This window comes from Chiloscyllium plagiosum, unplaced genomic scaffold (genome assembly GCF_037043375.1).
Source record: "Chiloscyllium plagiosum isolate Xiang-an unplaced genomic scaffold, Cpla_swu_hap1 HiC_scaffold_50, whole genome shotgun sequence".
Classification (NCBI taxonomy): domain Eukaryota; kingdom Metazoa; phylum Chordata; class Chondrichthyes; order Orectolobiformes; family Hemiscylliidae; genus Chiloscyllium; species Chiloscyllium plagiosum.
The window spans coordinates 54,859,056-54,882,747 of NW_028270188.1; the positions used below are offsets into that span (position 1 = coordinate 54,859,056).

The 23,692-nt window shown below is 53.3% G+C and overlaps 2 protein-coding genes and 1 long non-coding RNA gene across 5 annotated transcripts in view; 1 reads left to right on the plus strand and 2 right to left on the minus strand.

Moving 5' to 3' along the window:
* Positions 1-9,161, minus strand: part of flad1 (flavin adenine dinucleotide synthetase 1) — a 92,837-nt gene extending 83,676 nt beyond the window's left edge. The window contains exons 1-2 of one of the 3 annotated variants that reach the window (XM_087985187.1): positions 8,857-9,150; positions 4,029-4,212 (exon numbers count right to left, since the gene is read on the minus strand). In XM_087985187.1, the coding sequence (XP_087841313.1) occupies positions 4,029-4,212; positions 8,857-8,996 (324 nt within the window). In that variant the 5' untranslated portion in view covers positions 8,997-9,150. Of the gene's footprint in view, positions 1-4,028; positions 4,213-6,303; positions 6,571-8,856 lie in introns of those variants that run through there. The other 2 variants (XM_087985188.1, XM_087985189.1) reach the window with 2 other exon arrangements.
* A 1,608-nt stretch (positions 9,162-10,769) lies between these two features.
* On the minus strand, positions 10,770-20,118 carry LOC122544776 (cyclin-dependent kinases regulatory subunit 1-like). Its single transcript, XM_087985190.1, has 3 exons — positions 20,005-20,118; positions 15,535-15,662; positions 10,770-13,029 (listed from the first exon to the last, which is right to left on the minus strand). Exons 1-3 carry the CDS (start codon positions 20,061-20,063, stop codon positions 12,971-12,973), a joined length of 246 nt encoding a protein of 81 aa, XP_087841316.1. The 5' UTR covers positions 20,064-20,118; the 3' UTR covers positions 10,770-12,970.
* LOC148135318 (uncharacterized) lies at positions 19,795-22,825 on the plus strand. The gene is made up of 2 exons (XR_015755398.1): positions 19,795-19,903; positions 22,394-22,825. It is a non-coding gene; the product is annotated as an uncharacterized LOC148135318 (long non-coding RNA).
* Positions 22,826-23,692: the final 867 nt, after the last annotated feature.

Consider the following 23,692-nt stretch of genomic DNA (forward strand, 5'->3'; position numbering starts at 1 on the left):
TTTTAAAAACCTCCAGGTTTCCACATGAATGTCAACAATGAATGCTCTGCATTGCCCTAGCGCCTTCTGTTCAGGATCCATTAAGGTCAGTGGAGACGTTGCTTTCTAAGGGGTCAGGGGTAGAGAACTCGACAAAAAAAAACAACAGGTTTCCACACGAAGGTCAACAACAACCGCCCTGCATTGGTGTAGCGCCCTCCTTCTGTCTCAGAGGAATCGATCGAGACTGGGTTGGGGAGGGAAGCAGAGTGGATGTTATTCTGTAAGGGTTCGGGGGGGATGGGAGAGGGAGAAATAAAAAAATAAACACTGAGTCTCACACAAAAGAACAACAACAACTGTCCTGCATTGGTATAATGTCCAGTCCCTGAGGAATCGCTCTTTCGAGGCGGAGGATGTTGTTGTGTGGTTTTTGTGCAGGATGGGACGGGGTCGGGGTTGGAGAACGAACAATAGACTTGACGCCTAAATCAACAACGACCGTCCTGCATTGCCGTAGCGCCCTCCACCCCGGAATTGAGCGAGGCCGGTTCAGGTGGAGTGGACGTTGTCGGTGAGTTGTGTTGGTGGTGGGGGGTGGAAAAGGGTGGGGGAATGAATCCAAAGACAAAGGGAGTGTGCACTCGAGACCTTTGGGGGGGGGGGGGTAACATTCAGATATTGAGAGCGCCCTCTCCCCATTTGACCTCCTGCGGATTCAGACTCCCACCAGCCAGCCTGTCCATCTGGGATATTGATGCCAGCCCCCGCGAAACAAAATAAAAATGTAAACATCTCAAATAGGAGCAGGGGGAGGCCTCTTGGCCCCTCTCGCCTGCTGGCCCATTCGGCAGCTGATCGTTCAGCTCAATTCCTGTCCCCGTGCTCTGATCCCTTTAGAGCTGGATCCAGCTCCTTCTCCAAAACATTTCAGCCCCGATCACTTCCTGGGGCAGGGAATCCCATGGGGCTCCCCCCATTCTCAGGGGAGGGAGACATTCCTCCCCATCTCAGTCCCACCCCGTCCCCTTTAGACTGTGACTCCAGTTCCGGACTCTCCCCCGTGGTCATCTGGAACCTCCATCCCCTGTTAGAATTCTATGAGATTCCCCCCTCATTCTGCTAAACTCCCAGGGAATATAATCCCAGCCTATCCGGTCTCTCCCTCTGTACTTCACTCCTCCTGTCCTGGGAATGGGGAGTGACTGAGAAAGCCGGCTTCCTCTGGAGGGTGACAGGAATGTGGGAATGGTTACCCGGGGGAATGCAGCAGGCTAACTGGCCATCTGACAGAGTGGAATGGGAATTATCGTTGGTCGCCATGCTGCTGAGAGGCCGAAAGACCTCCCTAGCTCCCTGCTGGTTGCCAGACAAGCATTACATCAGAGACTGGAGGGAGTGAGAGAGAGAGAAACATGGGGGGCAGGGGTGGAAAATCGGGAAGGAAATAGAGGGAGAGAGAGATGGTGGGGTGTGAGAGAGAGAGGAGAGCGCGAGAGACATGGGGGGTGAAGAGAGAGAGACGGGGAGGGGAGAGAGAGATGGTGGGGTGTGAGAGAGATGGGAGGGGTATAGAGAGAGAGAGAGAGACAGGAGGGAGTGTGTGTGTGACAGGAAGGAGAGAGAAAGTGACGGGAGGGAGAGAGAGTGAGTGACAGAAGCAGGGGGAGAAAGAGAGATGGGGGTGAAGAGAGAAATGGGAGGGAGAAAGAGACAGATGGGAGGGAGAAAGAGACAGATGGGAGGGAGGGAGGGGGAGAGAGAGAAGGGAGGTGAAGTGAGAGAGAGAGATGGGAGGGGGACAGAAAGAGAGATGGGGAGAGAGAGTGAGAATGACAGGAGCGGGGGGGGAGAGAGACGGGAGGGAGTTGTGTGTGTGAGACGGGAAGGAAAGAGAAAGTGACAGGAGGGAGAAAGAGCTAGAGATGGGAGGGGGAGAAAGAGAGACGGGAATCGGGGAGAGAGATGGGAGGAGTACAAAGAGAGATGGGAGGGAGAATGTGAAAATGTGTGTGACGGGAGGAGAGAGAGAGAAGGGAGGTGAAGTGAGAGAGAGACAGGATGTGAAATTAGCGAGACGGGAGGGGGAGAGAGAGAAGGGAGGTGAAGTGAGAGAGAGAGACGGGAGGGGGACAGAGAGAGAGAGAGATGGGGAGAGACAGAGAGAGAGAATGACGGGAGGGAGAGAGAGAGTGACAGGAGCCGGGGGGGAAGAGAGAGAGATGGGAGGGAGTGTGTGTGTGACGGGAGGGAGAGAGAGATGGGAGGGAGAAAGAGACAGATGGGAGGGGGACAGAGAGAGAGTGACAGGAGCAGGGGGGAAGGAGTGTGTGTGTGAGACGGGAAGGAGAGAGACAGTTACGGGAGGGAGAAAGAAAGAGATGGGGAGAGAGAGAGATGGGTGGGAGAAAGAGACAGACGGGAGGGAAGGAGAAAGAGACTGATGGGAGGGAGGGGGACAGAGAGAGAGATGGGAAAGAGATGGAGAGTGACGGGAGAGAGAGAAAGAGATGGGGGTGAAGAGAGAGATGCAGGAGGAGAGAGAGACGGGAGGAAGAGTGAGTGAGTGATGGGAAAGGGACAGAGAGAGTGACAGACAGGAGGAGGGGGGAGGGAGAGAGTGAATGATGGGAGAAGGACAGAGTGATGGTGGGGGGGGAGAGAGACAGGAGGGAGAGAGTGAATGATGGGAGAAGGACAGAGTGATGGTGGGGGGGGAGAGAGACAGGAGGGAGAGAGTGAATGATGGGAGAAGGACAGAATGATGGTGGGGGGGGAGAGAGACAGGAGGGAGAGAGTGAATGATGGGAGAAGGACAGAGTGATGGTGGGGGGGGAGAGAGACAGGAGGGAGAGAGTGAATGATGGGAGAAGGACAGAATGATGGTGGGGGGGGGAGAGAGAGACAGAGACGGAGGGGAGAGAGAGATGGGTGGAAGAGAGAGTGAATGATGGGAGAAGGACACAGAGTGACAGTGGGGGGGCAGAGAGAGAGATGTTAGGGAGGGGGAGAGAGACAGAGACGGGAGGGTGAGAGAGTGAATGGTAGGAGAAGAACACAGAGTGACAGTGGGGGGGCAGAGAGAGAGATGTTAGGGAGGGGGAGAGAGAGACAGAGACGGGAGGGTGAGAGTGAATAGTGGGAGAAGGACAGAGAGTGATGGGGGGAAAAGAGAGAGAGAGATGTTACAGAGGGAGGGAGAGAGAGTGAATGATGGGAGAAGGACAGAGAGTGATGGGAAAAGAGAGAGAGATGGGAGGGAGGGAGAGAGAGATGGGAGGGAGGGAGAGAGAGATGGGAGGGAGGGGGAGAGAGATGGGAGGGAGGGGGAGAGAGATGGGAGGGAGGGGGAGAGAGATGGGAGGGAGGGGGAGAGAGATGGGAGGGAGGGGGAGAGAGATGGAGGAGAGAGAGACGGGAGGGAGTGAGAGTGAATGATGGGAGAAGGATACAGTGATGGGGGAGAGAGAGACGTGAGGGTGGAGAGAGAGATGGGAGGGAGGGGGAAGAGAGATGTTAGAGAGGGGGAGAGACAGGAGAGAAGGAGACAGGAGCATGAGACAGGGAGGAGGGAGATAGTGAGAGAGAGAGACAAGGCAAAAGCTAAAGTGCAGGAGACAGCAGAGACAGGGTGGGAGGGCTGTTGGAAGAGAGAGACAGGCTGGGAGGGCTGTTGGAAGAGAGAGACAGGCAGAGACAGGGTGGGAGGGCTGTTGGAAGAGAGAGACAGGGTGGGAGGGCTGTTGGAAGAGAGAGACAGGCAGAGACAGGGTGGGAGGGCTGTTGGAAGAAAGAGACAGGGTGGGAGGGCTGTTGGAAGAGAGAGACAGGCAGAGACAGGGTGGGAGGGCTGTTGGAAGAAAGAGACAGGGTGGGAGGGCTGTTGGAAGAGAGAGACAGGCAGAGACAGGGTGGGAGGGCTGTTGGAAGAGAGAGACAGGGTGGGAGGGCTGTTGGAAGAGAGAGACAGACAGACACAGAGAGTGAGTGACGTTTGGGGAGCGGTGCAGTTCCCAAACCCAGGCAGTCAGTTCAGGAGGTGCCTATACCTTTAAGATCTCATCACCGATGATGATAATGCCAGCGGTGACGATAGGATTGGTCTGTTCCTCACAGGAGTTACTGTCTGTCCTCACAGTGTCCATGGGCAGCAGTTGGCAGCTCAGTCTCTTCACATGGAAAGCAGACCCGAGAATCCTTGGGGAACAATACATCGGACCACACAGCAGCTTCCTGAAGTCAAATCAGTCAATCACTGGGATCAAACTCCACCAGTCAGGACACAAACTCAAAACACAGATACAGCCTTCTTTTCAGTGTATTCATCATACAGAGGCACACTGCACTGGCCTTCCAGCACTGTCTGCTCCCTCAGCACTGACCCTCTGACAGTGCCCGCTCCCTCAGCATTGACCCTCTGACAGCGCCCACTCCCTCAGCACTGACCCTCTGATAGCGCCCACTCCCTCAGCACTGACCCTCTGATAGCGCCCGTTCCCTCAGCGCTGACCCTCTGACAGTGCCCACTCCCTCAGCACTGACCCTCCGACAGCACCCACTCCCTCAGCGCTGACCCTCTGACAGCACCCGCTCCCTCAGCACTATTTGGAAGCACTAGCTTTCGGAGCACTGTTCCTTATAAACCTGTTGATACTATAATCTCCTCTCTGACCTATCACCTCATCCCCACCCCCATCCACCCATTGTACTCTTTGCTACCTTCCCCCACCCTCCCCTCTGACCTATCACCTCATCCCCACCCCCATCCACCCATTGTACTCTTTGCTACCTTCCCCCACCCTCCCCTCTGACCTATCACCTCATCCCCACCCCCATCCACCCATTGTACTCTTTGCTACCTTCCCCCACCCTGCTCCCTGACCTATCACCTCCATCCCCACCCCCACTCACCTATTGTACTCTATGCTACTTTCTCCCCACCCCCACCCTCCTCTCATTTATCTCTCCACCCTTCAGGCACTCTACCTGTATTTCTGATGAAGGGCTTTTGCCCGAAACGTCGATTTTCCTGCTCCTCGGACGCTGCCTGACCTGCTGTGCTTTTCCAGCACCCACTCTAATCCAGAATCTGATTCCCAGCATCTGCAGTCATTGTTTTTACCTAACGTCCAAGTACATGTTTCCCATTCCAGAGCCCCACCAGAGGAAACTAAAACCACTCTCCGGAAAATTGAGCCATAGATTTTTTTTTAAAAAAGCACGGAAAGAGGCCATTTGGCCCATCAAGTCTGTAATGGTCATTCAACAGCCTTCTTTTCTCATCCCACGTTCCACTGTACCCTTGCGCGCTTCCCTCAAATTAAAACCAACTCTGCAGCGTTCCTACCTCTCACAGTCAGTTCCAGATACCCACCAGCTCCTGGGTGAATCCTTTTCTTCCCTGACCTCGAATAGCCCCTCTGTACCCTACCTTCAGCCTGCTAACTGACCCCACTAAAAAGAGGGGTGGGGGGGGGGTAAAAGAGATTTCTCCGTGTCTGCTTTCTCTCTCCATGGCTGCTGCCAGACCTGCTGAGCTTCTCCAGCAGTCTTCTTCTGTCTTGACTCGAGGGCGTGTGGGGAGATGTTTGGGGCTGGTAGTGAGCTGCCTTCTTCAACCTCCGCACTCCCCCTGGGCCCACAGGGCCCCTGTTAGAGGGGGGTAGTCCCAGGATTCTGACCCCGAAGGAACGGCCGAGATATTTTGGGATGGTGTGTGAGGAGGGTCTCGGAGGGGCTGGTTTTCCCCATGTATCTGCTGCCTGCCCACTCCAGGGGGGTAGTGGTGACGGGTTTGGGAAGGTGTTGTCTAAGGAGCCTCACTGCAGTGGGTCTTGTAGACGGTACACCCTGCTGCGACTGAGCTTTGGAGGGGGGGGGGGGGTGTTTGTGGGTGTGGTGCCAATTGAGCGGGGGAACTGCTTTGTCCCAAGACGGTGTCGAGCTTCTCGAGCATTGTTGGAACTGTCCCCCCCCATCCAGGGCATGTGGGGAGTATTCCCCCACCCTCCTGACTTGTGCCTCGTCGATGGTGGGACAGGTTTTGGGGGGAGACAGGAGGGGAGTTACTTGCTGCAGGATTTCCACCCTCTGTAGGGTGGTAACACCATTGAACGTCAAGGGAGGTTGTGGTTAAATTGTCTCCTACTGGAGATGGTCATAGCCCGGCATTTGTGTGGCGCCGATGTTACTTGTGGCTTGTAGGCCCAAGCCTGGATTTTGTCCAGATCTCGTTGCATTTGAACACAAACTCCTTTAGTGTCTGAGGAGTGGCGAATGGAGCTGAACACTGTGTTCCCATTGGCGAACATCCCTGTATCTTACCTGGGGACAGAGGGAAGCTAATCTTTGTTTCAGATGCACAGCATGCACAGTATTTTATATTTCTCAGTCTCTGGGGGGTCCAGACAACGTCCTGGTGAATCTCATCCGCACCCTCTCTCGTGCTATCCCAGCCTTTCTCCACCAAAAGAACTGCGGGTGCTGGCGATCTGAAACAGGCAGGGAGAGAACCTGGAGAATCTCAGCAGGTCTGGCAGCATCTGTGAAGCGAGAACTAGCATAGAGAGCAAGTTCTGAGTCCCTTACTAACGACACGGTCCATCGGCCAGAGGGGATGAGGGCGTTGCTGGCCGGGTCAGTGTTTATGCCTCCGTGCCTAATTACCCAGAGGATAGTTAAGAGTCACATGTAGGCCCAGACTGGGTAAGGACAGCAGATTTCCTTCCCAGAACAACAGATTTCCTTCCCAGAACAACATTAGTGAACCAGATGGGTTTTTCCAACAATGGATTCACGGTCATCGTTAGACACGTCATTCTTGGATTTGAGCCTGGGTCCCCCAGAACATCTCCCTGTGTCTGCGTGGGATTCCTCTGGTGCTCCGGTTTCCCCCCACAATCCAAAGACGTGCAGGTTAGGGTGGATTGGCCATGCTAAATTGTCCCGTAGTGCCCAGGGATGGGGAGGTTAGGGTGGATTGGCCATTCTAAACTGTCCTTTAATGTCAAGGGATGTGCAGTCTAGCTGGGCTAGCCATGGGGAATACAGGTCTACAGGGATAGGCTGGGGGAGTGGGTCTGGGTGTGATGCTCTTCGGAGAGTTGGTATGGAACCGATGGGCAGAATGGCCTGCTCCCACACTGTAGGGATTCTACGGTTCGAGAATCGCAGTCCAGCCAAATCGCCACTCGGCCATCGCCTCCCTTTCTGAAGGTCCTAACGTAACCCCACCTCATAGAATCCCTGCAGCGTGGAGAGAGGCCATTCAGCCCAGCGGGGCAGCAGCGACCCTTCGAAGAGAATCCCACACAGACCCAGCTCCCAACCCTATCCCCTTAACCCCGCGTTTCCCATGGGCAATCCAACTGGACCTGCACATCTTTGGACTGCGGTGAGTGGGGGGGGAGAGCCTGGAATGCTCAGAGGAAATCCGGAACGCTCAGAGGAAACCCATATAGACATGGTGGGGGTAGGAAATGGGGTGGGGGGGGTAGGAAATGGGGTGGGGGGGGTAGGAAATGGGGAGGGGAGAGTCGAGATGTGCAAACTCCACACAGACAGTCACTCCGAGGGTGAAATCGAACCCGGGTCACGAGAACGGTCCCAGGAACGAAAGGTTTAACGTATGAGGAACATTTGAGGACTCTGGGTCTGCACTCCGTGGAAGTTTAGAATGATGACGGTGGATTGAATTGAAACGTACAGAATACTGAACAGCCTGGACAGAGTGGATGTTGGTAGCTGTTTCCATTGGTAGGAGAGACTAGGACCCGAGGGCACAGCCTTAGAGTAAATGGAACACCTTTTAGAACGGAGATAGGAGAAACCTCATCAGCCAGAGAGTGGGGGATTTATGTAATTCACTGCTCACAGAAGGCTATGGGGGTCAGTTCAGTGGGTATATTTAAGAGAGAGGGGGGAGATAGGTTCTTGATTGCCAAAGGGATCAAGGGTTACAGGGAGAAAGTGGGGGAATGGGGTTGAGAAACTTATCAGCCATGATCAAATGGCGGAGCGGACTCGATGGGCTGAATGGCCTAATTTCTGCCCCTCTGACTTACGGACCCTGGCGCCGTGAGGGTACGGAGCTAACCCCTGAGCTGCCCACCCCATCCTTTTCAGGGTTAAACCCCAATTTGCTCAACTTGTAGGTGCAGAGAGAGGCCATTCAGCCCATCAAGTCTGCACTGCCTTTCCATGAGACCATTGGCTGTGCCAATTGGGAATGGGTTGGACAAAAAATCAGGAAGGGGGGAGGTCACTGAATGCTTTTAGAGACCCCCTGGCCTTGAGGAGGCATCTAAAAGGGGGAAATGAAAGGGGGTTAATGAAGGTGAAAGGTTTCATGGCTACACCATGGACTTAGATCAACACTTACCCTGCGCCCTCAACCGAACATGCTCATCTTGTAGCCCCGCCCCCGGCCTCCGAACCTGCTGTCACCCCCCCCTTCCAGAGACCACCCTTCCCATTGGCCCTGGCGACGTCAATCAAGACATCAGCGCACGGCTATTGGTCCAACATGGATTTCCCCGCCCGCAACTCGGCTGTCCGCCCCCCCTCCCCGGAGTCGGTCGTGACCCCTGGAGGCAAAACTTTCCATTGGGCCTGGCCATGTCGATCATCGGTTCTGCACACGTTTATTGGTGTATCCCATGTCAATCCGTCCGCAGCGCAAGCCTATTGGCCAGACGTGCTGGCCCCGCCTTCCACTATCCGGTCCGCCCCATACCGTTTCCGAAACCTGCCGTCACCCGCAATGTCGACAGTTCTGGTTGGTCCTGGCTATGTCTATCAACACCTCTTCGCGTCTCTATTGCTGCAAGCTATGTCCATCAATACCGACTCGCACGCCCATTGGCCCGAGGTGATCACCTTGTCTCTTCTCCGCCGGTTCGCCTCACAATGTGTCCAAACGTGCCTTCACCATCAAAAGTGACGCTTGATTGTCCCCGGCCTTGTTCAATACCCCATTGGCGCACTGTATGCCGATCACCGTACTCCTGCGCGCCCATTGGCGCACTGTATGCCGATCACCGTCCTCCTGCGCGTCCATTGGTGCACTGTATGCCGATCACCGTCCCCCTGCGCGTCCATTGGTCCGCAGTGACCACTACAATAAGAGCGCCTCCTACTCCGCCCCGCCCCTCCGCACGATGTCGGTCCACCTCCCTGAATCCAGATTCCGCCCCCCCCCACCACCACCATCCGGTCCGTCCTCGTGTTCATTCCCTCACCAATTTCCTGCGCAACCGCGAAGCCTGTCCGGGTGAGACCCAGGTCTCATAATTGTGTTCCCCCTCAAAATATTGTTTTCTTTCATTTGTTGTACTTTTGTTGTCACTCTCCCTGGGGTTCGTTGCAATGTCAGATTATTCCAAACACTAACGTAATCTGAAAGCTCCGAAAGCTAGTGCTTCCAACCAAACCTGTTGGACTATAACCTGGTGTTGTGTCATTTTTTAATGTAATCTGAACTGTTAACCAAATCAAAACAGGACCAGGAGGAGGCCATTGAGCCCCTTGAGCCTCTGCTACCATCCAATGAGCTCATTGCTCATCAGCATCCTGACTCCACATACCTGCCTTTGGTCCAGGTCCCTTTGCTCAATAAAAATCTATCTATCAAAGAGTTGTAGAGATGTACAGCACGAGAAACAGACCCTGCGGTCCAACTCGTCCATATCCTAAATTAATCTCGTCCCATTTGCCAGCATTTAGCTCATGTCCCTGAACCCTTCCTATTCGTATCCCCATCCAGATGCCTTTTAAATGTTTTGAGGTTTGACACTGTGTTACACTGACTCGCGCCTGTATGATATTGTCACAGAGAGGGTGAGGCGGGCACTAGTCTTAGCAGGGAGCAGATGTATTCTGTCCAGCTCCCATAATTACACCGCAATTGGAATGTAAACTGGACTGACCCTGCAATCAGGTTTTAACCTATTTTTACCCTCCACCAGTCATCCATCCTCAGTGACTCGGTGGCACAGTGGTTAGCACTGAGCTTAAGATCCGGGTTCAAATCTCACCTCAGGCAACTGTCTGTGTGGAGTTTGCACATTCTCCCCGTGTCTGCGTGGATTTCCTCCGGGTGCTCCGGTTTCCTCCCACAGTTCAAAAAATGTAGGTGAATTGGCCATGCGAAATTGCCCGTAGTGTTAGGTGTGGGGGTAAATGTAGGGGAATGGGTTTGGGTGGGTTGCTCTTCGGAGGGTTGGTGTGGACTTGTTGGGCCGAAGGGCCTGTTTCCACACTGTAAGTAATCTAAAAAACGTAATCTAAAACAAATCTACACAGGTCCCAGACAGTGGCAATAAATGCTACTCCTGCCCATGAACAAATAACGACCTTGCTCTGACTTCTGCTCTCCTACACAAAAGACTTTAAATGACAGGGCTCTGTTTCTCCCTTACTGTAGCACAGGCAATCAGCTATCGAGACATTTAAAATAAATAGCACAATCCATCAGAAAGGCTGGATGGGTACTTGAAAACGTCGATTTTCCTGCTCCGCAGATGCTGCCTGACCTGCTGTGCTTTTCCAGCACCACTTGAATCCAAACTCTGTAACCTTGTGACTGAGCCGAGGTGGGTCAGTGCCCCCCCGGAGGAACAGCTGTGGTGCCCTTCAACGGCTGAGCTCAATGTCTCCTCAGGACTGGACCAGGAATGTGACAGGCCTTAAACTGACTGATGTCTGTAAAATATACCATTCAGAGTCATACAGCAGAGGTACAGCCCTTGGCAAGGTTCAGCCCCACCCATGGAATGTAACGCTCCAACGAAAAAGGTCATTAAACATTTATTAAAAATTCAAAGACAGATCACGATAAACATGTATCAAAAGCTTCGAAAACAGGCGATTGCAATGCACAAGTTGTAGGTGTCAGATTCATTCGGATACATTCCACGGCCCCGGCTCTTCGGAGTCCTGTCGGTGAATTGAGGCGGGGTGTGGGGGGGGGGTGTTTGGGTTGTCCTGGGAGTGATCTTCTTACCCCATGCACAGGGTGAGGGAAAAGGTCAGGCCCCACTGGTGGGGGAGACACAGCGGGAAGAACTCCTTCCCCCTCGATGCAGACCTGCAGCCGCACCGGGTTTCATGGGATTGTATCACCTGGAAGGGGAAATCAACGGGTCACGGGGTGGGGGTGGGGGGGGGTGTCAGGAGAGCCGAGTTGAGCCCCGCTGAATGACAGAGTAGACCCGATGGGCGGAGCAGCCTCCTTTCCGCTCCTGTGTCTGACACGAACGGAGAGTGTGTCACAAAGACGAACAGCAGCAAACATGGGAAGTTAAAGTATAGGTGCACTTTTACAGCAGTCAGCAATTACTGTCCCCTCTCCCACCTCCCCCTCCATTAACACAGGAAAACAAAAAGACAGACACATTGGCTTGGAGAACCATCTGGTGAGATGGCTTGGAGACTGTAGGTGATTGAAACAACCACTCAGCAAACTGGCAGACTGATTCTCTCGCATACTAAATGGGGTGGCTCAGCGATTAGCACCGCTGTCTCACGGTGCCATGGACCCGGGTTCGATTCCATCCTCGGGGCGACTGTCTGTGTGGAGTTTGCACATTCTCTCCCCCGTGTCTGCGTGGGTTTCCTCCGGGTGCTCCAGCTTCCCCCCAACAGTCCAGGGATGTGCAGGTCAGGGTGGGTTGGCCATGCTAAATTGTCCCATAGTGCCCAGGGATGTGCAGGTTAGGGTGGATTGGCCATGCTAAATTGTCCCATAGTGCCCAGGGATGTGCAGGTTAGGGTGGATTGGCCATGCTAAATTGTCCCGTAGTGCCCAGGGATGTGCAGGTTAGGGTGGATTGGCCATGCTAAATTGTCCCATAGTGCCCAGGGATGTGCAGGTTAGGGTGGATTGGCCATGCTAAACTGTCCCATAGTGTCCAGGGATGTGCAGGTTAGAGTTGGTTGGCTACAGGAAGTTGGGCACCACACAGCCGCAATGTCAGCTGGGGAAGTTTACAGATGGTGGAGAGGAAGAGGGATCAAAGCCGCACCCGGCTGACATCAGCTGCACAGCGGATCAAAACAAACAGAGAATAAATCGGTCAGGACGGGCCGCGGCTGGAGTTGGAGGCAGCTCGACCCCTCTATTGGCAGCCTCACCTCGGTGCTGTGCCGATCCTGCCCCTACTGATGTTGCCAACCCGCTCCGACTGGTCAGTACCAATCCTGGAGCTGACGGTCCGTTAGGGAGTCCCGCTGCCCCCCAGTCCCAGCTAGAAAATGGGGTTGGTGCTGGGGGAAGGAGTTCTCACCCATCGGGCTCCATAGTGTCGAAGCTGCACCTCCGCCTGACCACCTCGCCAGAGAACGAGAGCCATGACAAGAAACATAAAGAGCACTCGGAGAGATTCGGGGGGAAGGGGGGGGTCCATCCTCCGGCCCTTCCCAGGAACTGGCCTTTGAGTGACCCCGAGCTGTTGGGGAATGGAAGAGAAGGCTGGCAGGCCTCTTGCTTTGTGTGTGTCTGAGTGAGTGAATTTGGGTCTGGTCTGTGTCAGAGCGTGTGTGTGTCTGAGTGAGTGTGTGTGTTTCTGAGTGCGTGTGTCTGTCTGTGAGTGTGTCTGAGTGTGTATCTGTATGTCTGTGTGTGTGTGTGTGTGTGTGAGTGAATTTGGGTCTGGTCTGTGTCAGAGCGTGTGTGTCTGTCTGAGTGAGTGTGTGTGTTTCTGAGTGCGTGTGCCTGTCTGTGAGTGTGTATCTGTATGTCTGTGTGTGTGTGTGAGTGAATTTGGGTCTGGTCTGTGTCAGAGCGTGTGTGTATGTCTCAGTGAGACTGTACCAGTGTGTGTGTGTTTGTGTCAGTGTGTGTTTGTGTCTGTGAATCTGAGTGAGAGTGTGTCTGTGAGTGTGTGTGTGTCAGAGTGAGAGTGTGTGAGGGGTGTTGTCTGTCAGAGGGCTGTGGGGAGGTCCACGGTGGAGAGGGGAGGGTGGGATGAGGCAGGGTGCAAAGTCCAGCAGGTCACAACCCTTCCAGGCCTTTCTTCGGCAGCGGGCGCCTGAACAGCAGGATGTGAGGCTCTGAGGGAGAGAGAGAGAGAGTGAACGCAGTGTCAGAATTTGTTTAGCAGCTTGAATACACAACACTGCTCCGCTGGGAGGGCCAGGCCATGTCCTGCTCAAAACCCAGAGGCTGCACGGGAGGGCGGTCCAGAGCTCAGGGAAAGATAGCGAGGGGTGTAGGGGGCTGGAGGGGGTGACAGAGATAGGGAGGGGGTGTAGGGGGCGACAGAGATAGGGAGGGGGTGTCGGGGGCTGGAGGGGGTGACAGAGATAGGGAGGGGGTGTAGGGGGCTGGAGGGGGTGTCAGAGATAGGGAGGGGGTGTAGGGGCTGGAGGGGGTGACAGAGATAGGGAGGGGGTGTAGGGGGCTGGAGGGGGTGACAGAGATAGGGAGGGGGTGTAGGGGACTGGAGGAGGTGACAGAGATAGGGAGGGGGTGTAGGGGGTGACAGAGAGAAGGAGGGGGTGTAGGGGACTGGAGGAGGTGACAGAGATAGGGAGAGGTTGTAGGGAGCTGGAGGGGGTGACAGAGATAGGGAGGGGGTGTAGGGGGCGACAGAGATAGGGAGGGGGTGTCGGGGGCTGGAGGGGGTGACAGAGATAGGGAGGGGGTGTAGGGGCTGACAGAGATAGGGAGGGGGTGTAGGGGCTGGAGGGGGTGACAGAGATAGGGAGGGGGTGTAGGGGACTGGAGGGGGTGACAGAGATAGGGAGGGGGTGTAGGGGCTGACAGAGATAGGGAGGGGGTGTAGGGGCTGGAGGGGGTGACAGAGATAGGGAGGGGGTGTAGGGGGTGACAGAGATAGGGAGGGGGTGTAGGGGGTGACAGAGATAGGGAGGGGGTGTAGGGGGTGACAGAGATAGGGAGGGGGTGTAGGGGGCTGGAGTGGGTGACAGAGACAGGGAGGGGTTTTGGGGGGGCTGGAGGGGGTGACAGGCAGAGGGTACGAGCTGGTTGGTGAGTGGGGGAGAAGGAATCCGGTTGGCGGCAGGGAGGGGTGGGAGTGAGCAGGGGGGGGGGGGGGGGGTGGCTGCTGGGAAGGGATTCAGGGGGATGTGGGAAAGGAGGTGATTTGAGCTCAACGTTGTGTCCTGGGAGCTGCCCAGGCGGAAGGTGAGGTGTTGTTCCTCCAGTTTGCGGTTTCGTTGTGGCAATGGAGGAGGCCTAGGGTGGTCATGTCAGAAAGGGAGTGGGAAGGGGAAATCGAAATGGGCTGTGACTGGGAGGTCTGGCCGGCTCCTGCTGGCCCCGGCCGCGATGCTCGGTGAACCGTGCCCTGAGTTTAAGTTCAGTCTCCCCGATGTGGAGAAGACCACAGCGGGAGCTCCTGACGCAGTCAACCAATGCCAGCAGGACGGGGTTGTGAAGTGACAGTCCCAGCTGAAATATTCCTCACTCCTCCCCTGGGCACGGAGGCTGCTGAAGCTGACAAGTGTCCTCTGGGGCTGTGCACCTATCGGAGAAAGTGAGGACTGCAGATGCTGGAGATCAGAGTCAAAAAGAAAAAAAAAAGTGTTCCTGGTGAAGAGTTTGTGCTCAAGACGTCGACTCTCCTGCTCCTCGGATGCTGCCTGACCGGCTGTGCTTTTCCAGCGCCACACCTTTTTGACGATAAAAAATCACACAACAACCAGGTTATAGTCCAACAGGTTTATTTGGAAGCACTAGCTTTCTGAGAGCTGCCCCTTCATCAGTTGGTTGTGACCACCAGATGAAGGGGCAGTGCTCCGAAAGCTAGTGCTTCCAAATAAACCTGTTGGACTATAACCTGGTTGTTGTGTGATTCTTAACTTTGCCCACCCCACTCCAACACTGGTGTCTCCAAATCAACACAGTTTGAGTGTCCAGCTACAGCATCTCACAGCCTTAGTCTCCCCGTGAGGTCGTGCTTATTTCTACAATGCAGTATAGTTTGTCATTTAATTCAAAAGCAACGCTCAGTCGGGATGTAGGTTTGCTCGCTGAGCCGGAAAGTTCATTTTCAGACGTTTCGTCACCATACTAGGTAACATCATCCGGAGTTTTATCTTACTTTCTATCTGTGGGACTTGGTTCCTGAGGATGAGTGATATCACTCTTGTTCTTTTACTCAGAGGGTGGTAGCTGGGGTCCAAATCGATGTGTTTATTGATGGAGCTCTGGTTAGAATTCTAGGAATGCCTGTGCATGTCTCTGTTGAGCCTGACCTGTTGTCTCAGTTGAAGTGGTGTCCTTCTTGGCCTGTGTGTATGTAAGGATCCTAGTGAGAGTGGGTTGTGTCTTTCTCTGGCCAGGAGCTCACTGATGATGTTACCTACTGGGTGACGAAACGTCTGAAAATGAACCTTCCAGCTCAGTGAGCAAACCTACATCCGGAACCTCAACCTGAGCTACAAACTCACAAAGGCTCTATCAAACTGAGAGCTCATTCTATCTCCTGATAAGGCAACCCCTGATAAGGGGTAGTGACAGTCTGGGAAGTGCTGGCTTTGGGAAATCCGCCTCTTGCAGTTCAAGGGGGAGGGAGTGATCGACGGTGTTACCTGGCTCATGGATCATGTAGTGAATCCAGCCCGGACTCTGCTGCACCCCGAGGTTCCTCCACTCAGTCTCCGACATCAGGTGAGTCTTGGGCACCAGCTTTGCAATCTTCTTGGGCAGCATGACATGACTGGGGAAGAGAGATGGGCCGGGAAAAATGAATAAGATTGCCCAAGGCTGAGTATTCAATCACAGAAGCAGAACCACATGAAAGCTCTGAGTGAGGTATGAACGTTCCCCTCCCCCGCCAACGCCTGATTGGAGACCCTAACACGAATCAAAGCGACCTTCCCAGACACTCTCCGCCAACACCCAGCTCCCGAACAAACGGCTTTCCACCCAACGTAAATCAAAAAGGACAATGGGATTGGGAAATCTGAAACAAAAACACGGAGACTCAGCTGGTCCTGCAGCACCTTGTGTCAACTTCAGCGCTCTGCCCTGACGTAGGGTCACTGGATTTGAAACGTCAACTCTGTCTTTTCTCTCTCCACGAATGCTGCCAGACCAGCTGAGTTTCTCCAGCACTTTTCATTAAAGACAGCGGGGTGGCTCAGTGGCTGGCGCCGCTGCCTCAGGGACACAGGTTCGATTCCACCCGGAGGCAACTGAGGTGGACATTCTCCCCCCCCCCAGTGTCTGTGTGGGTTTCCTTCGGGTGCTCCGGTTGCCTCCCACAATCCACAGATGTGCGCATTAGGATGGATTGGCCATGCTAAATTGTCCCATAGTGTCCAGGGATGTGCAGGTTAGGGTGGATTGGCCATGCTAAATTGTCCCATAGTGCCCAGGGATGTGCAGGTTAGGGTGGGTTGGCCACGCTAAATTGTCCCATAGTGCCCAGGGATGTGCAGGTTAGGGTGGATTGGCCATGCTAAATTGTCCCATAGTGCCCAGGGATGTGCAGGTTAGGGTGGATTGGCCATGCTAAATTGTCCCATAGTGCCCAGGGATGTGCAGGTTAGGGTGGGTTGGCCATGCTAAATTGTCCCATAGTGCCCAGGGATGTGCAGGTTAGGGTGGATTGGCCATGCTAAATTGTCCCATAGTGCCCAGGGATGTGCAGGTTAGGGTGGATTGGCCATGCTAAATTGTCCCATAGTGCCCAGGGATGTGTAGATTAGGATGGATTGGCCTTGCTAAATTGTCCCATAGTGCCCAGGGATGTGCAGGTTAGGGTGGTTGGCCATGCTAAATTGTCCCATAGTGCCCAGGGATGTGTAGATTAGGATGGAATGGCCATGCTAAATTGTCCCATAGTGCCCAGGGATGTGCAGGTTAGGGTGGATTGGCCATGCTAAATTGTCCCATAGTGCCCAGGGATGTGTAGATTAGGATGGATTGGCCATGCTAAATTGTCCCATAGTGTCCAGGGATGTGCAGGTTAGGATGGATTGGCCGTGCTAAATTGTCCCATAGTGCCCAGGGATGTGCAGGTTAGGGTGGTTGGCCATGCTAAATTGTCCCATAGTGCCCAGGGATGTGCAGGTTAGGGTGGATTGGCCATGCTAAATTGTCCCATAGTGCCCAGGGATGTGTAGGTTAAGGGGGGATTGGCCTTGCTAAATTGTCCCGTAGTGCCCAGGGATGTGCAGGTTAGGGTGGATTGGCCATGCTAAATTGTCCCATAGTGCCCAGGGATGTGCAGGTTAGGGTGGATTGGCCATGCTAAATTGTCCCGTAGTGCCCAGGGATGTGCAGGTTAGGGTGGATTGGCCACGCTAAATTGTCCCATAGTGCCCAGGGATGTGCAGGTGAGGGTGGATTGGCTATGCTAAATTGTCCCATAGTGCCCAGGGATGTGCTGGTTAGGGTGGATTGGCCACGCTAAATTGTCCCATAGTGCCCAGGGATGTGCAGGTGAGGGTGGATTGGCTATGCTAAATTGTCCCATAGTGTCCAGGGATGTGCAGGTTAGGATGGATTGGCCATGCTAAATTGTCCCATAGTGCCCAGGGATGTGCAGGTTAGGGTGGATTGGCCACGCTAAATTGTCCCATACTGTCCAGAGATGTGCAGGTTAGGGTGAGGTAGCACTGGGATATGTAGGGTTAGACTGATAGGGTAGGGGGCAGAGTCTGGGCAGGATGCTCTTTGGAGGGTAGGTGTGGACTTGATAGGCCAAATGGCATGCATCCACACTATAGGGAGTCAGTGAAAACAGATGATTCTCATTGGTCAGCTGGTGCGTCAATCATTTTCCCATCCCTACGCCATTGGCTTTCTCTCTCAGCTCCATGAATGATGAATCAAGCACTGGAGCATCAACAGACCCAATACAACAGTGGCAGCAAATTACAAGGAATACTGCAGTTAGGCAGTAGGGTGGGGCGGAAATAAAACGAACAGGAGATTTATATTCTCCTCAACAGAAAAAAAAAACAACACCGGCAGCATTTCTAAAAGTCCTCTCTCCAGTGGTCTGTTCACCCTGCAAGGAAGAAATACACTGAGTGCTGTAGGATGGGTTACAACCACTGGAAGTTAGTAGAAAGCATTTTGCAGCCAATGAAGTCACTGTTGAAGGGAACTCAGTGTTACATCGCAGGAAATGCAGCAGACCAACGTACACACAGTGAGGTGCTGTGAGCATCAGCTAAATGTCCCCATTCTTGGATGTAAAGTAGCTCACTGAGCCAGAAGGTTCGTTTTCAGATGTCTCATCACCATACTGGGTAACATCATCAGCGAAACACTGGTGTTCACGACCTGCTTTCTGTTTACGTGTTTCGGTTTCCCTGGATTGGTGATGAAGCAGTCATTTCAGGGCTTCACCGGAGGCTCCCTGATGATGTCGCCCAGTATAGTGACGAAACGTCTGTAAACCTACCCTCCAGCTCAGCGAACAAACCTCCATCCACAACCTCAAACTGGGCGAGGTGTAGAGCATGAAAATAGACCCTGCAGTCCAATCCGTCCATGCCAATCAGATATCCTAAATTAATTTAGTCCCATTTGCCAGCACTTGGCCCATATCCCTCTAAACCCTTCCTACTCATGTACCCATCCAGATGCCTTTTAAATGTTGTCATTGTACCAGCCTCCACCACTTCCTCTGGCAATTCACTCCATACAGGTACCACTCTCTGTTTGAAAACATTGCCCCTTGGGTCCCTTTTAAATCTTCCCCCCTCACCCAAAACCTATGCTTTCTAATTGTGGACTCTCCCAACCCAGGGAGAGTCCATATTTACCCTAACTATGCCCCTCATGATTTTGTAAACCTCTACAAGGTCACCCCTCAGTTTCTGATGATCCAGGGAAAACAGCTCCACCCTGTTCAGCCTCTCCCTGTAGCTCAAACCCTCCAATGCTGGCAACATCTTTGTAAATCTTTGCTGAACCCTTTCAAGTTTCAAAACATCCTTCCTGTAGTCTTTTAAAATATTCATAGAATGTGTTGAAGTGGCAGGCAAATGGAAGCTGAGAGTCATTTTTGCAGACAGAATGCAGGTATTTTGTAAAGCAGTCTGCGCTGTGTCTCTCCAATGTACAGGACAGAGGGACGTGGGCCAAGTGCTGGCAAATGGGACTAGATTAGGTTCGGATAGCTGGTTGGCATGTCGAAAATGAGCACTGCAGATGCTGGAGATCGGAGTCTAGATTAGAGTGGTGCTGGAAAAGCACAGCAGGTCTGGCAGCATCCGAGGTGCAGGAAAATCGACGTTTCGGGCAAAAGCTCTTCTTCAGGATCCCTGCTCCTCGGATGCTGCCTGACCTGCTGTGCTTTACCAGCACCACTCTAATCTAGACTCTGGTCGGCATGGATGAGTTGGGCCGAAGCTGTACATCCCTATGACACAATGTACATTGCGAGCAATGAGTATACTGGAATAAGCTCTAATGAAGAGTCATCTAGACTGGAAACGTTAGCTTGCTCCCTCTCCAAGGATGTGGTCTGACCCGCTGGGATCTTCAGCGTCTGTCGTTTTAAGAAGCCGCCTTTGCCTGGAGGGATAACAAAAAGAGAAAACGCTGGAAAATCTCAGCAGGTCTGGCAGCATCTGTAAGGAGGGAAAAGAGCTGACGTTTCGAGTCTAACCGACCCTTTGTCAAATTAGCTTCTACCTTTTTGCCTGGAGGGACCCACTTCCGGGACTACAGCTCCCGGCGGGCACCGCGCGGGGGAATAAGCCCTATTTGTGTCACCGACTTCCGGAAGCAGGGCGCACTTCCTGGACTACAATTCCCGTCGGGCGGCGCGTCGGGAGACCACGTGGAGGGAGGGAAATCGGGGCAGCTTCCGGTAGTCGGTGGTTTGGGGGGGAACGGGACGGAATGGCCTCCGATTAAACTGAAAAGAAAATCCACGAAGCAAACGTCTCCCGAAAGCGGCGAGGGGGAGATGGAAACCGGGGAGTCGAAGAACCGGTAAAGAAGGGGGGGGATGGGAAGGGGACGATCGGATTTTGACCGGGGATCCTGAGGGGTTTATTTACGCGGTTATTCCCCTCTTCCCCACCGTCTCTCACCGGTACTCGAACTCGCCGTCGTTGTACCGATCCGAGTAGTAGATCTCGTTTCGATCCATTTTCCAACCGCCGCTCTCGAGCCGCGCTCCAACTCTCCTGCCTTCCGAAACGAACGAGCGCGCCCTCGCTCCCCATTGGCCAAGCCCACCCGTCACTCATTCCCCGGTTCGGCGCCATTGGTCCGCCCTGTCCGTCTCCCCTCCCCCCGCGGCCCATTGGACGTCCGTCAATGGCCAGCCGCGTCTTATTGGGTGGTGGGGGGGCGGGGGGGCAGGGCGGACAGATTCCCGAGCGTCCATTGGTGCCTGCTGCTGTCCGTCCGACCCGAACCCCGCCCGCCCAGCTATGATTGGCCACGCGAGCTTCCCCGTGACTTCGCAGGCCCGCTCTTCCCTCCTTCATTGGGCCCCGCCTCGTCTCTCTCACTTCCCATTGGTTTGCACCGCTGCCCGTCATTGCTAAACCCCACCTACCGCAGTGCCTCGTCTCCGACCGGCCCGTGCGAGCCTGTCCGTCAATTGGCAAACACGCCTCCCCGCCTCTTAATTGGACAGCGCCGAAAGGGTACCCGATCCCCATTGGTCTTTGAAGCTGTCAATCAGTGCCCAATCCGTCCTCCACTTCTCCTCGTCTCTGATTGGCCCGCACGACTGCCATTGGTTCAGCCCACGTGGCCACCTCCCAGAGGAGGTACATGACACAAGACCAGGTTACAGTGCAACAGGTTTAATGGGAAGCACTAGCTTTCAGAGCGCTGCCCCTTCATCAGTTGGTGCAGGGCTCAATCCTAACACACAGAATCTATTGCAAAAATTTACAGTGTGATGTCTCTGAAATTATACATTGAAAAATTGTAAGCCTTTCATCTGTTCAGAATTCCATGGTGCGTGTCATGTGCAAACCACAAAACCTTTTTTGTTGAGGAAGTTGCATCCTCGGGTTAGCTGTTCCCAATGGGTGATAGCTAGGCAATATGTTGGAGGTTTTAAAAACGTGCTGCTGGAAAAGCGCAGCAGGTCAGGCAGCATCAGAGGAGCAGCACGATCGACGTTTCGGGCATGAGCCCTTCTTCAGGAATCTTGAGGAAGGGCTCACGCCCGAAGCGTCGATCGTCCTGCTCCTCTGATGCTGCCTGACCTGCTGCGCTTTTCCAGCAACACATTTTTAAGCTCTGATCCCCAGCATCTCTGCAGTCCTCACTTTGTCCCATATGTTGAAGGTGTTGGCCCCCTGTGTTCTCTGTCTTTGCCATGATGTTTAGGTTGATTCTAATCTAAAAAGTGAGATGACGGAGTTTTACATGAATTCATGCAGTTTCTGAGTAATGTAACCCTGCAAGTACAAATTCACCTCACAAAATATATGTGAGCATGTGGGTCTTTGTCTGTCTGTGTGTGTGTGTCTGGGTTGGAGGTTGTGAGTGTAAGAAAGTGTATGTGTGTGTGTAGTGAGTGCAGAGTGTCTTAAGTCTGTGAGGGGGTGCAAGTATGAGTGTGGGAGTGTGTGTGTCTGTAAGGGTGTGTGTGTGGGTGTCTGTGTGCACGTCTGTGTATATGTGTGTCCGTGTGTATTTGTGTGTAGGAGTGCCTGTGTGTGTGTATAATGCAATGGTGGTCAATTTTGAGAAAGGCCAATTTTGACGGTATTAGGCAAGAACTTTTGAAAGCTGATTGGAGGCAGATGTTCGCAGGTAAAGGGACGGATGGAAAATGGGAAGCCTTCAGAAATGAGATAATGCAATGGTGTGTATAATGCAATGCAGTGCCCAATCATCTGACAACGGCCAATGGATGAATGGACACCGCACAACAATCAACAGACAGGAGTGTTCCCTCCCAGTTGGGGAACACTTCAGTGGTCCAGGACATTCGACCTCGGACCTTCGGGTGACCATCCTCCAAGGCGGACTTCGGGACAGGCAGCAGCGAAAAGTGGCCGAGCAGAAGCTGATAGCTAAGTTTGGTACCCACAGGGAGGGCCTCAACCGGGACCTTGGGTTCATGTCACATTACAGGTGACCACCATTGCGCTATACACACACACTTTCACATGCACACAGGCCCTCTCTTTCTGTGTGTCTCTCTCTCTCTGTCTCTCTCTCTCTTTCTCACTGTCTCTCTTTGTCTCTCTCTCTCTGTGTCTCTCTCTCTCTCTCTCTCTGTATCTCTCTCTCTTTCTCACTGTCTCTCTCTCTCTATGTCTCTCTCTTTCTCTTTCTGTGTGTCTGTCTCTCTCTCTCTATCTGTCTCTCTCTCTCTCTTTTTCACTGTCTCTCTTTCTCACTGTCTCTCTCTCTCTGTCCCTCTTTCTCTCTGTCTGTGTATATCTCTCTCTCTTTCTCACTGTCTCTCTCTCTCTATCTAAAAATTATGATTGTTCCAATTGACAGCGAGAGCAGGCTGAAGTGAGGCCTGCAGATGCTGGAGATAAGAGTCGAGAGTGTGACGCTGGAAAAGCACAGCAGGTTAGGCAGCATCCGAGGAGCAGGAGAATCGACGTTTCGGGCAAAAGCCCTTCGTCAGGAATGAGTAGGCCATTCAGCCCCTCAACCTTGCTCTGTCCCACGCTGAAATCATGGCCCGTCTGTCTGTAGCCTCGATGCCCACTTTCCTGTGAGCGAACCCAAAGACAGCCCTTAAAACTGCAGCAGAGGCTTTTGTCGGGATCCAATTCCTGAATCCTGTGGTGAATTGGCCTTTATTTGACCCAGGCTTGGGCTGGCATGTCATTTCACTGAAGGAGATGGTGCATGTGGACAGTTTTAAAAACAGGATTCTAATTATGCTCAATCTGTGAATAAATACTCCCCTATCTTCCTGTATTTTCTTGACTTTTTGCTTGTCTCCTCTTCTGCGGCGTCAGTTTGCTGTATATTTTTGGGGATTGTTGCATCGGGACATTGCAATTTTCAGTCAGCGAGGGTGAGGGAAAGGACGAGGGGACTCCCCTCGCCACCTAACTATACTCTTGACAGAACGAAGATCTGACATCTCGAGCTTTCAGCCTGGCCAAACAGTGAGCTCTCTTAAGATGCAAAAGCCAAAGGACTTTAGGGGCTGTAAGTAAGGAACAGAAATTGCTGGAAAAGCTCAGCGGGTCTGGTGGCACCCCGTGGAGAGAAATCAGGGTTAACCTTTCAGGTCGAGTGACCCTTGCCCAGAACTCTGATCCCTAAAGCCACGTTGGGAGTGACGTGATTCGTGAGTGAAAAGCTTGTAATGACTTGTTTTTTTTCCAGTCACTTTTCCCTCCCCAGTCCCCCTTTACAGGGCTCTGAAGAGACAGTGAAGGTTAAAGAAAGAAACAGACATTGCTGGAGAAACTCAGCAGGTCTGTGCAGAGAGAGAGAGAGAGCGCTGTTAAACATTTGGTGTTCAACATGACTTTAAGAGTCCAGACCAACCATAAATCCCCAACTAACCTACCCCCGAGGAAGGATATTGTGAAATTTGAAAGGGTTCAGAAAAGGATGTTGGAGCCACATGGGAAAGACTGGATAAATTAGGGTTATTTTCGGAGGCTGAGGGGGTGACCTTCTAGAGGTTTATGCAGTCATGAGGGGGCATGGACAGAGTGAATCGACGAGGTCTTTTCCCTGGGGTGGGAGAGTCTAGAATTAAAGTGAGAGGGGAAAGGGATCTAAGGGACAACTTTTTCACACAGAGGGTGGTGCGTGTATGGAATGAGC

Bases quoted from the DNA above. Each gene is read 5' to 3' on its own strand.
- LOC122544776 (XM_087985190.1), bottom strand. From the start codon at position 20,063: ATGGATCGAAACGAGATCTACTACTCGGATCGGTACAACGACGGCGAG. The intron at 15,663-20,004 runs GTGAGAGACGGT...TCTCTTCCCCAG, and splicing joins GACGGCGAGTTCGAGTACCG to TCATGTCATGCTGCCCAAGA. The intron at 13,030-15,534 runs GTAACACCGTCG...TCTCTCCCTCAG, and splicing joins CTACATGATCCATGAGCCAG to AGCCTCACATCCTGCTGTTC.